The sequence below is a fragment of the Taeniopygia guttata genome, chromosome 1 (assembly GCF_048771995.1).
Source record: "Taeniopygia guttata chromosome 1, bTaeGut7.mat, whole genome shotgun sequence".
Classification (NCBI taxonomy): Eukaryota; Metazoa; Chordata; class Aves; order Passeriformes; family Estrildidae; genus Taeniopygia; species Taeniopygia guttata.
In genome coordinates, this window is record NC_133024.1 from 14,216,757 (window position 1) to 14,228,554 (window position 11,798).

The following is an 11,798-nucleotide window of genomic DNA, read 5'->3' on the forward strand; positions in this document are numbered from 1 at the left end:
TCACAAAGCAGCTGGTTACAAGGTTCACCACAACAGACAGACTGGAGGAGACAAGAGTGATATGGCTCCACAGGAAGCAGTACAGCACACTCAAACAATTTATTTATAAAGTTCAGCCCTTTGTGAATGCAATACAGCTTCCATGTCCAGACTGACTGGTTTATAATAGCCCCTGTGGTCAGCAGTCCTTGCAGGACACAGACACCACCATTAGTTCCAGAGATGGGAATGGAGAAAGCTCTTTTGGCTGCAGGATGCAGCAACCTGTGATCCCAAAAATGAATCCTGCACAAACTCCTGCCCATGTTGCATTTAAGAATTCAGGACCTGTGATCTTCAAGGGACCAGAGTGAAAGCACCTTCATTGCACTCAGAGAGCCAGTCATGGGAACATTTTGGGATGGAAGAAGTTTTTGGAAGGGCAGGAAAACATTTTGTGCTACAGCAGAGCAGCGTGTACTCCACCCAGAGGTGGAGCTGCCCCAAAACAAGGCTGGCACACAGAGATACTGTTCTTGGCAGGAGCTGCTTCTCGCCCACTTTGGGCAGTCACACCAGGCTGGTTAAGCCACCCTTCTCCAGAAGCCAAGCTCCCAGCCCAGCTGCAGCCTGTGTACTGAACAGCTGTGCGAGAACATTTCCAGTACACTCTCCTTGCTGAGAAAAATGCACCTGGGAAAGGAACCAAAGAAGTCAAGGCAACATGTCTATTTTCTGACCCCTACTAAGCGGGGGGAAATAAACGCACCTCCCTAATGGGCTTCCAAATACTATTTGTGCCTCTACCATACAAACATTTTATGGTAAATCTCTGATTTACACCATAAGGAGATAAAGATCTTTCATAGAATGATAGAATGGTTTGGGTTGGAATGGGACCTTGAAGATCATCCAGTTCCAAACCCCCCCATGGGCAGGGACACCTTCAACTAGATCAGGTTGCTCAAAGCCTGGCCATCCTTTACCTTTGTTCAGGAACAAGGTGTTCACTTAGTCCAAAAAACAATAAATCACACCAACTCATTAGGTTAAATTGTTTCTTTTGTGGGTATTTTTAAGCATTATTTAATTTTTATCCACACTGTGGAACAAAAAAATCTAATCATGCTAGTTGGCCTCACACCTTATCGATGTACCAGCCACAAAATGACTGCGTGACTTGGTCAAACTACAAAGCTCACTATGACTCAGTTTCCTCTTGAAAAAAAAGGAAGATGTAAACGCAAACTTATAAAGCCAGAGTGTTCTGAGGTGTGATACATTTCTGCAGCACTGTAAAAGGCAAATGATAGCAATCATAGTATTTCGCAAAGATAGCAATCATTGCAATTTTGGTTAAATTCCAACCAGAAGGAAATTTGTGCTGTGCTTTCAGAGTGGAAAGTTTCCTGAAACTTGCCTGTTCATTAGAGCTCATTGCTTTCCTTCAGTGAAAAAAAATTTCACCCCCGGTGGCCATTGGATTAGCCTTCTGCTCCTTGTCTGGTCACAAAAAGCAACAGAAGGGTAAAAATAACAAGTCCTTTGAAACTGTTTCTGTAAAGATGGTGCATCTTAGAATAAATTTCTACACAGTTGGACAAAGGAAAAAAATACCAGGGCAATACTATTTGCTAAAAAATTGACAGCCGCCTGCTATTTTGGCGATCTCTCCTCTAATTGCATGCACCTGCTGTGGCGTGGTGTACTCTAAAATACATCTCACCAGTAATGCTGCTTGGCAGCAGCCAGGGCCACCCAGGAGGGACCCTGCAGTCCCAGTCTTCACAACTTCACAGGAACTTGGGGTTTCTTCCAGGCTAACATTTGAGTGGAAATACAAATATATTCAGTGTGAGCCTCTCTCCATGCTCACTTCTATCACATCACCTCCATCTCCCTTCGGCCCTCCTACCTCTTAAATACTTTTTCCTGTTCCCTCTCCCCTCAGCATTCTTGACCCCTCACTTTCTTGCAACACAAGATTTAGGCTTTATTCCTTCATTTTTTTGGCTTCTGAAATATTTTTTCCCCTTTTCTCTCTGCTTTTGCCGTGCCTCTGTGTTTCGCGTACTCTTAAGCTCAGAAAATTGAGGCAACCCTTTCAGAACTGCAGGGCTTTGAGAGAAACGAGGAGGTGACCAAAATCCCTTCGCTGCACGTGCTGGTGTCTGTGCCAGCCTCACAGCACCTGCAGGGCTCCTCCCTCTGGCCTCTGTACAGGTCACCATCCTCTCCCTCCTCTTTCTCCTTCACCCTTGCCCTGCTCCCTCAACACCTCCGGGGACTATGACTCCAACGCCTCCCCGCGCAGCCCACTCCAATGTTTAATCACACTTTCTGTGAAGAAATTCCTCTAAATGTCCAGCCTGAACGTCCCTGGCACGCTTCAGGCCATTTCCTCTCAACCTGTCCCTCGGTCCGTGGGAGCAGCACCTGACACGCTCCTTTCAGGTGCTGTAGAGCGGTCAGGTCCCCCCGAGCCGCCTCCTCTCCGGACTGACACCCCCAGCTCCCTCAGCGGCTTCTCACAGCACCGAGCTCCGGACCCTTCCCCTGACTCGCTCCAGACCCTTCCCCTGACTCGCTCCAGCCCCTCCAGGCCTTTTCCGAAGTGAGAGGCCAGAGCTGGACACAGCATTCGAGCTGTGGCCGAGTACAGAGGGACAATCCTGCCCTGCTCCTGCTGGCCACGCTATTCCTGCTCCAGGCCGGGACACCATTGGCTTCCTTGGCCACCTGGGCACACCTGGCTCCGTTCAATCGCTGTGGCCAGCGCCCCAGATCCTTTTCCAGCGGACTCTTCCCCAAGCCTTGAAGGCTGCACGGGGTTCTTGTGCACACTGGCGCCCGGCGAGTCCCCCAGGGAAGATACCGAGACGAAGAGGGAGAGCGGCGGCACGGGAACGCCACCAGGCACGGCTGCCGGGTCCCCATCGGGGCGGGGCGCGGCCGGGCCCGCCCAGCGCCGCACGGTTCCCCTGCGCGGCGCCCGCCGGGAGCCGCAGTCCGCGCCTGGCCCCCGCCCGTGCCCGCTTCCCGGCGGGGCTCGGCCGGGGACTGCGCTTCCCACTGCTCCCCGCGCTGCGGCCGGGCCGGCGGGGCCGCCATGGGCCGGGGGGTCCGGCTGTGGGTGCTGGGCGGTCTGGCCGCCTGGACGCAGCGGCGGCGGGCGGCGGCGGCGGCCGAGCGGGACGGCGGCGAGGGCGGGCGGCGCCGGGACCTGGAGCTGAGGCTGGTGCAGGTCGTGTTCCGGCACGGGGCGCGCACCCCGCTGCGGCCGGTCCCGGGGGCAGAGCCGGTGAGCTGGGGACGGGACGGGACGGGACGGGGCAGGGGTGCGAGAGGTGCCTCGACCCCGAGCCGGCGGCGTGCCCGCTGCTGAGCCCCTGCCTTGCCCGCGGCAGCCTGGTGTTTCGCCTATATTCTCCTTACCGAGAGTAATGTCCATGGGGAAAGCATGGGAATTTGGAAGCTTCACCCCATGCCGCGCTACAAGGCTTGGGTAAGAGTGGCGGAAAGCTGCCCAGCGGAAAAAGGGCTGGGGGTGCTGCTTGACAGCGACTGAGCCGGGTGTGCCCGGGTGGCCGAGGAGGCCAGTGGCATCCTGGCCTGGAGCAGCAATAGCGTGGCCAGCAGGAGCAGGGCAGGGGTCATCCCGGTCCAGTTCTGGGTCCCGCAATTGAGGAAGGACATTGAAACACTGGAGCGAGTGCAGAGAAAGACCATGTACCTGAGGAAGGGTCTGGAGCACAAGTGTTAGGAGAAGCCACCAAGGGAGCTGGGGGTGTTTGGTCTGGAAAAGAGGAAGCTTAGGGGTGACCTTATCACTATCTGCAACTTCTTAAAAAGAGGTTGTAGCCAGTTATGGGTCAGGCTTTTCTCCCAGGGAATAAGTAGCAGGATGAGAGGAGACAGTCTTTAATCTGTGCCCCAGGAGGTTCAGCTTGGACTTTAGGAGGAATTCATTCAGAAAGAGGGGAATTAGACATTGAAATGGGCTGCTCAGGGAGGTGTTGGAGTCACCATCCCTGGAGGTGTTTAAGGAAAGACTGGAAATGGCACTGTGGCCTGGTTGACACCATGGTGTTCAGTCACAGGTTGGACTTGATGATCTCAGAGGTCTTTTCCGACCTGATTAATTCTGTGATTCTTTAAAGTGGAACAGCAATAGTACATTAGTAGGACAGATGACAGCAGAGGGGACAATTGCTGCAACTGCAGGGAGCCCTCAGGGGCGGGGTACAAGAATGGGCATCCTGAGACTTTAGTCCAAGGCCAAGTTCTGCACCTCACAACAGGTGCTCAGCAAAGGTGTGGCTCCTGCCTCAGTGTTACCACAAGGGATTCGGCTCCCCCAGCGTCCACCGAGATGGCCTGGGGAGCCAGCAGGTAGTACTTGCTGGGGAGTCAGCAGATACCCAGCTCCAGGTAGTTTCCTACAGCAGCTTTTCGATGTGTAACAAAGAGCAGCAATTCTGATTTCCTACAGATTCTTCTCCTGTAATGGGAGTAAAGCAAGTACTGCATTTCCTGCACATCAGATCTGCAAATCCAGAGAGCAGCACTGCTCTCATTTCTCTATGAGCTGTATAAAGATATCCCTTTGTCTCTATGTTGTGTTGTTGGCAAGGCAGCACACTGTAATACTCCAACTTTAGTTTAATGCTCTTAAAACTCCTTGGTTTAATGCCCTTCAAAGTTTTTCACTGAAGCAGTTTGTTTGTTTGTTTTGAAACAGGTGGAATGGCATCCCACTCTTTTAGATGTACCTGCTAAGACTAAGTTTGAGTACGTGGTGAGAGACCTAAATGGAGGACCTCAACCCCTCTCACTCTTGGATGAGGAATACAAAAAGACTGTTTTTAAGGTGAGGGTGTATTTCCTGGTGGGTTCCTCTTTCCTCTGTAGATTTTTTTGTTTCCATGGTCCCCTGGAGACCTCTCCTTTTCTTTGCTCTCAGGGTGGTGTGGTCGCAGGACAGCTGACTAAAGTGGGGATGCAGCAGACATTCTCCCTGGGGGAACGGCTGAGGAGAAACTATATGGAAGAAGTCAAGTTTCTTTCACCAACATTTAAGCCTTCTGAGGTCTTGTGAGTCTCTCAGTTCCCTCCTGGACCTTCCTTTCTTCCTGCCTCTTAATAAGTAGCCTTGTGCTAGGGAAATTCTGGCTAGCATATTCTTCTCCACCCCACAGCAAACTGTCTGGCCCCCCTAGGCCTTCATCTTTGCTCAGCCTGCAGAGCCTGGCACTAGAACTCACTCATGACACAAAGCATCCAATTGCCCAGCAGTCCTGAATGTGATGCCAGGGACAGATTCATCTCACCTAGGCTGAGCCACTGGCAGTGCTGTTATGCACTTTTGTGGTAAGCGAAGAGAAACAAGCATTTCTGGAGCACACTTTAACTCACTATAAACAGCTGAGATGAAGCAACCCCTGCTGCTCACATCAGTAATGCTGAGAGCATCTGGCTTAGGATGAGATAAAAAATCACACCAGAGAAGTGCCAGTTTGTTATCTCCACTACCTCTCACGTGCAGTTAAAGGGCAGTTCAGATTATAGGTGTCTACCTAAGATATCTATAGTGACAAAAGATGAGTCCCACCACAGATTTCCACAGCCATGGTGGAAGCAGAATCCTCAGTTGCAGCAAGACCTCCCCAGCTGCAGCCATGTTAACATGAAGGAGAAAGTGCTGCCTCACAAACTGCTTTCTCTCTTTCAGCATCCGTTCCACTAATATTTTCCGGAATCTGGAGTCCACACGCTGCGTGCTAGCTGGGCTGTACCAACAGCAGAAAGAAGGTTGGGGAGACTTCTGAATAGTGCCTTTCCTTGCTTAGTCTTCCCTAGATGCACACACCTTCTGCATCTCTCTGGCTCCTAGTTGTTACTTCTTCCTTGGTTCTTTGCACTTGGCTCCCTTCTCCAGTTCTCCTGGTCCTGTAGATTCTTTACCAGCTTGTCACTTGTTCCCTCTCTTTGCATATCTGCTGCTCTTTCAGACTTGCTGAGGAGGGTAGTGTTAACCCTCTTCAAAATCAAGAAGGCAGAAAGTTCACACATCAGAAAAAGGTTTCTCAGGGAAACCCAAGTATCTTGGATACAAGTTCAGTATCTGGAGTAACTTTCACCTGTATCCTGCAGTTGGTAACTACTTGTTCTAAAAATACACTCTGCATTTTCAAGATCTCACATCTGCTCCTTCCACATTCAGTTCCACGAACAAGTAGAAGTGACTTGCCAGAGCTCCTTACACTTCATGACACAGAGACTAATTTTTGGCGCTAAGAAAAATGAACACACAACTGGGAAGCTTTACAAGGTGCACAGCAGGCATCCCTGTGGAAATAAGTGGCACAGAAATAAGTACAGTGGCTTGTGTTGCAGGTGATAGCTCGGGGGAAATTGCTAGTTGATAACACTGGACTTGAGCACAAAGACTGTGGGAGTGATTGTAAAGCAGTCTAAAGAAACACAGATACACTATGATCACAGAAACTTCCTTCTTGTTCCACAGGACCTGTTGTCATTGTCACTGATGAAGCAAGCTCTGAAATGCTCTACCCTAATTACCAGAACTGCCCACGCCTGAAATACTTGACCAGGTAATTGCCAGCAATATCTCCCCGTGTGATTTCACTGCTGTTTCATTTCAGCAGTAGTAATTTACAACAGCAAATTTTCTTCCCATTTCCCAATTTCTTTCCCTACCACTTACTGTTCTTTGGGAATGGTTAGCTAGTTGTATAAAATACTTGGTAAGCGGAATTATACACCAGGCAGTGGCAGCAGAAGAGAAAAAACTAGAGACTTTTCTTTGAAAGACCAGTTTAATTTAGTCTGTGTCTAGCAAACACTCATTACTAGCTAATGTACAGCTAGTCTGTATCATTGCTGCAGGGCAGAATTAATGTCATCTACATCCCTTAACAAGCCTTTCAAGTGTGAACATATTGGGCCTCCTTTTTATATTCAGCTTCTGGTTTGGGGGTTATTTCAGCAGTCTTGTCACATGCATACCTTGAAGAAACTGAAATATACTTAGCCTTGACACATTTAATGAAGACTAATGAAGTGAAATAAGGAAGATCCTACATAGAACACTCATGTTTGTGGAGTCAAGTACTCTGAAATGCCTGTGCCAGTTTTGGGCACAGGGCAGAAAATAAAAGAGAGGCAGATATATTACAGTTTGGCTAGATTGTACATTAGCATATTTTTGCCCAGAATTCAAGAGCTGTCAGAATTCACTTGCAAGAACTCACTGTGCAATGCTTGACTCTGCAGGCAAAGGATTGGTCTAGACAGTTGTGAGGTGCCAATCCCTGGAAGCAGCATATTCAGCCTCCTTGAGTAACATCACCTGTCCAAAAAAGGAGTAAACTGCCAGGTCTGCTGCTCCCTGCCCACCTCTGCCCACCAACTGCACCTTTTGTGACTATATCAAGATAGACTTCTTGAGCTGCACTAAGCACTGCCTCAGCTTGCAGACTACCTGCAGAGTACAATGGCCAGCATGGATATTCTCAGTTAAACTTTTTAAAATAAAATTTTAAGCAGCACAAAGATGCAAATGGCTTCTAACAAAGCAAAAGCTGGAGTTAAGCTACAAGCAAGTATATAGGTGTTTCCTACTTCCCACGCCATACAGCAATCAGTTCAAAGCTGCTTCTTTCATGAGGTAGTTAAAGGCTACTCCCTGAAGACACAGACCTGTACTGTTCCAGTATGACCAGATCTGTTAGCAGATACACAGCCCTTGATTATGGGAGGCACTTCTGGGGTGTTCATATCTCATCTTCATTTTTCCTCCTGCCTTTGTGAGAGCAGAGAGCCAGCTCTGATCCTTGAAATCTGGATACAGCACCTGTCCTTTCTGCAGCTCAGAATCCCAACATCAGGAATTCTTCAGTATGCTGCAGTGCTTCTCTTCTACCCCTCACTGATGTGGGAGAACTCCACTGGGCTGGGTGATGAGAAGAACAAAAGATAGAAAGCCTTGTGTGTGAAAATTTTTTTGTTTTCTTAATTCCTTTACAGGGATAGGTCAAAGAATGTTATGCATCAGCCAGGTATCTCTGATGACTTGAAAAAAATTAAGAAGAGGATGGGCATTGATGGAGATGAGTCTGTGGATTTTTTTGTCCTCCTCGATAACATTTTTGCTGAACAGGTGAGCTGAGCCTTTCTGTTGCACTATCAGAGAAAGAAACATCCCTTACCATGCACATGGAGGAAATCACAGTGCCAACACCCAGATACTGATGTGCACTCCAGTACCTTTCTATGCAACCCATAATGCTTATAGAAATAGCATGACCTTTTGAAAAAGCACGTTGTGGGGTCAGCCTTGCTGTAGGATGGATGAAGACTTGTCTCCAGTATTTTTGTTCTTACCTTGAAATCCAGTATTTCTTTTAAGTGTAATGTAGGGCTAATAGAGGCATTTGGCCTTGCTTTCCCATTAGAAAGTACTTTCCCTTTTTTGGCACGCAGCACTTAACAGTCATCTTAATCCCAGTTCCAGCTCCCTGTGAGCCAGACTGCTTCTGCTACAGGAAGGAAGATGGCACATTTCTAACCCTCCTTAATACCTCTTTTTTGCTGGAGCTAGTGATAACTGGTCTGTCAGCTGAATGGCTCAGTGTGTCACACTCCCCATGGAATTGCATCCTAAAAAGCAAACATCCATCCTTTTGGTACACAGAACAAGCCTGTGTGTTTAAAACCATCCTAAAAATCCTCACATGAGTATCATAGTACAACACTGTAGTACAAATGGTGTAACATGAGCAGCTGTTTTCTGTGGGCAATCATCCATGTGTCTTCAGGCTGGGTTCAGAAAGGGTCAAACCCTAGCATTTTGCTGCATCTCCTCCTTCCAGGTGCACAATATGCCAAGCTGCCCTGTGCTGAAGAGTTTCCAGCAGACAGTGGAGCGCCGATGTGTTGACTCCATGCTTTTCCTTCTGGATGACAGTTCCAGGTGATTGCCTGTGTCCGTGCCTCTGGCCTCAGCGGCTGTCTTACCTGGGGTAGATGTGCTAAACCAGCTTACTTCAGCAGACAGAAATGCTTTCCCATCTGCTGCATTCCCTCACCAGAGCCCACTCATGAGGGTTGTGCCTCAGCCATCTCAGTGTAAAGTTCAGCGCCTTGAATCCTAGGAAAAAGGAGTGCACACTGAGGAGACCAGGATGCCACTGAGGTAGGCAGTGAAGGCCTCAGTTGACACAGGGGTTTAAGTGAACCAGTGGCAAAAGAAATGAGGAGATGCTTCCAGCCGATGCCCTGAGGCTGCCCTTGCAGTTGCACAAGTACAGTCCAAATTCCAGCCTGGGAAGCTTATCCTGGGGATGGCACCTGCACAGCTCGGCTGAGAAGCGCTGGCGCTAGCGGAAAAAGTGATGCCAGGTCCTGCACACATGTAACTACTTGCAAAGAGAATCTGCTGCTACGTGCAGCTAATTACCTCCTCCGCAGTTGTTTGTAAAGGCTGGATGAGTTGCTAGCCTAGCAGTGATTTTCCTTTCAGATTCATTTGCAGCTGCCACATTCACCAGCTCTTCTCAGGTAGTAGTACAGGACTGTCTTTTTACGATGTATTAGAGCTCTCAGGTAACGAAAGACTGATTTACCCCATTCCCACAACACTCAGGAGAGTTAGTCACACTCATCTTCAATTTCCACTGATATATTCATTAGGTGGAAGGGAGTTTCTTCCCACCAAGATATTGTATAAAGATAATCTCTTTGTTTAATAAGAAGATAAAAATTACTTTTTAAATATAATAACCACTTTCTTAATCCTGCCCCTCCTTACCAAAGACCTCAACCACTTCAGCTGCTGTTTTCAGCAGTCATCTTCCCTAGCTGAAAGCCATGCACTCAAAAACCATACCAGGGAAACCAAATAGCCTAGAGAACAATCAAAGAGTTTCTAGATTGCTATTTTACATGGCCACACCTCATGAGACTGCTTATTAACACCTCTCCTCTCATTCTACAGTCACATTAGAGTGGTGACTGCACCCCAGCTGAACTAAAAACTGGCCATATTAATTGCACTTAATAGTTCTTAGCTACACTCAGTGGAGGTTATCAAATCATAAGAGAAAAGCAGGTTCTCAGGTTTTCATGTATAATTCTGTGAAAGTTTTAAAACCAGTAAATTTATTCTGCTTCTTTTCTAGAGAAATTCTTCAGATGAATATTGGCCTTCTGTTCAATACCTTCGAGAAGAACATTAAAGCAGCAGTAAATCCCTCAAATCCAGCTGAAAAGGCCAGGTACAGCACAGAACTCCTCCTCTAATCATTATAAATTCTAACCTGATGGCACTGTGAAAAACAGGTTCAGAAAAACATTGAATGTGTGGGATAAAAAGGAGTGTTCACCTGCTGGAAAAAGCATGAGTGCTACTGCCTATCCATGAAGGAACACAGCTGACATTCCAGGTCTGTTTTTTTCTTTTTCCTTCTATTTTTTGCAGAAAGCTCTTCCTCTATGCTGCTCATGATTCCACTCTTATTCCTCTCCTGCTGGCACTGGGCACCTTTGATAACAAGTGGCCACCGTATGCTGCTGATGTGACCCTGGAGCTGTACCAGCACCGGCACTCCAAGGAGTGGTTTGTGCGCGTGGCTTACCGTGGAGAGGTGAGATCCCCTGGGAAGTCCCTCCTACAAATCTTGGGCTTGTGGTTCCACCATGCAGCACAAAAGGGCTTTGACAGTGCACAGTATCTGTGATTCTGTCTCTTTGCCTTGCAGGAGCAAGTGGTGAAAGGCTGTAAAGCAGGTCTCTGCCCACTTGAAGAATTTCTGGAAGTTCTTTCACAGTACTCAGTCACTCCAGAGGAGTACAATAACCTATGCTCCAAAGTGGACAGGAAATGGAAAATTAACTCATAAATTAAAATTAATTTATTGTCACAATCTTTGACTATTTTTCTTTATGTCCTTGCTGGCCTTCTGTATTCCAAATGCATTTTAGATGAGGGGACATTTTCCTACCAGACACAGGGTGGCACAGTGTCACTTTACACTGTCAGCAGCAAGCTGAAATAAGCCACGTGACAGAATGGCTCAAGTTTACTTCTGAGGTGACCACACAAAAGAGGAGAGGCTGAAAACAGTAAGGGCGAGAACAGACCATTTAAAATTGCCTCTCTGTATTAACAATATGTGACAAAACATACCTCTTCCTCATATGCTGGGACTATGGGCTGAAGCCCAGCTTGTGCTAGCTTGTACTTTCAAAACTTGAAAGCTTTGACATAATATTGATTTTTTGTTTGGTATCTGCAGAAGCCATTGTGCCTTTCCCTTTCTTTTGGCATGTTGGAGGGTAGCTCACTAAAGACAGATGAGCCTCCCTAATTGTATAGCATTTAGCTACCCCATCTTCTTGAGGGCCATTCTCATGCACAGAAAACATCTCCAAAGGGACAGAAAGCCTCCACACCTCCTCCCTGCATTCCTCTAATAATGGAAATTCTGCAGAACAACCAGAGTGGGACAAGTACAAGAACACACAATCTTGGTGAACTCTGCTTAATGTGCTTTAAACAAGGAAGTCTGGGGAGCTGCTATTGACTTCAGCTTTGGGAGGCAGTGATCTGTTTTGCCCTTGCTGAAAGAGGAATACAGCACTAGCCAACAGCAGTATTTCTGGCTGAAATGACAGCTTTTCCCGTAAGACAGTACTAGGAATCACAGTGTTGCCAAAGTCACAGAATCACAGAATGGTTTGGGTTGGAAGGGACCTTAAAGATCATATAGTTCCAACCCCCTGCCATGGGCAGGGAT

General features: G+C 47.8%; 1 protein-coding gene across 4 annotated transcripts; it reads left to right on the forward strand.

The window, feature by feature from the left end:
* Nucleotides 1-2,958: 2,958 nt before the first annotated feature.
* Nucleotides 2,959-10,925, forward strand: ACP6 (acid phosphatase 6, lysophosphatidic). 4 transcript variants are annotated; one of them, XM_030263366.4, is made up of 10 exons: nt 2,968-3,280; nt 4,721-4,849; nt 4,943-5,073; nt 5,711-5,790; nt 6,506-6,593; nt 8,029-8,161; nt 8,874-8,974; nt 10,182-10,277; nt 10,481-10,646; nt 10,761-10,925. In XM_030263366.4, exons 1-10 carry the CDS (start codon nt 3,089-3,091, stop codon nt 10,899-10,901), a joined length of 1,257 nt encoding a protein of 418 aa, XP_030119226.4. In that variant the 5' UTR covers nt 2,968-3,088; the 3' UTR covers nt 10,902-10,925. The 4 variants fall into 4 exon arrangements, with proteins under 4 accessions (XP_072779804.1, XP_030119228.4, XP_030119226.4 ...); XM_072923703.1 differs by lacking the exon at nt 5,711-5,790 and having other exon boundaries at nt 2,959-3,280; XM_030263368.4 differs by lacking the exons at nt 8,029-8,161; nt 8,874-8,974 and having other exon boundaries at nt 2,967-3,280.
* Nucleotides 10,926-11,798: the final 873 nt, after the last annotated feature.

Coding starts and splice junctions, on each gene's coding strand:
- ACP6 (XM_030263366.4), top strand. CDS start 3,089: ATGGGCCGGGGGGTCCGGCTGTGGGTGCTGGGCGGTCTGGCCGCCTGG. Junction 4,850..4,942: donor ACAAAAAGACTGTTTTTAAG/GTGAGGGTGTAT, acceptor CTTTGCTCTCAG/GGTGGTGTGGTCGCAGGACA. Junction 8,975..10,181: donor CTTCTGGATGACAGTTCCAG/GTGATTGCCTGT, acceptor CTTCTTTTCTAG/AGAAATTCTTCAGATGAATA.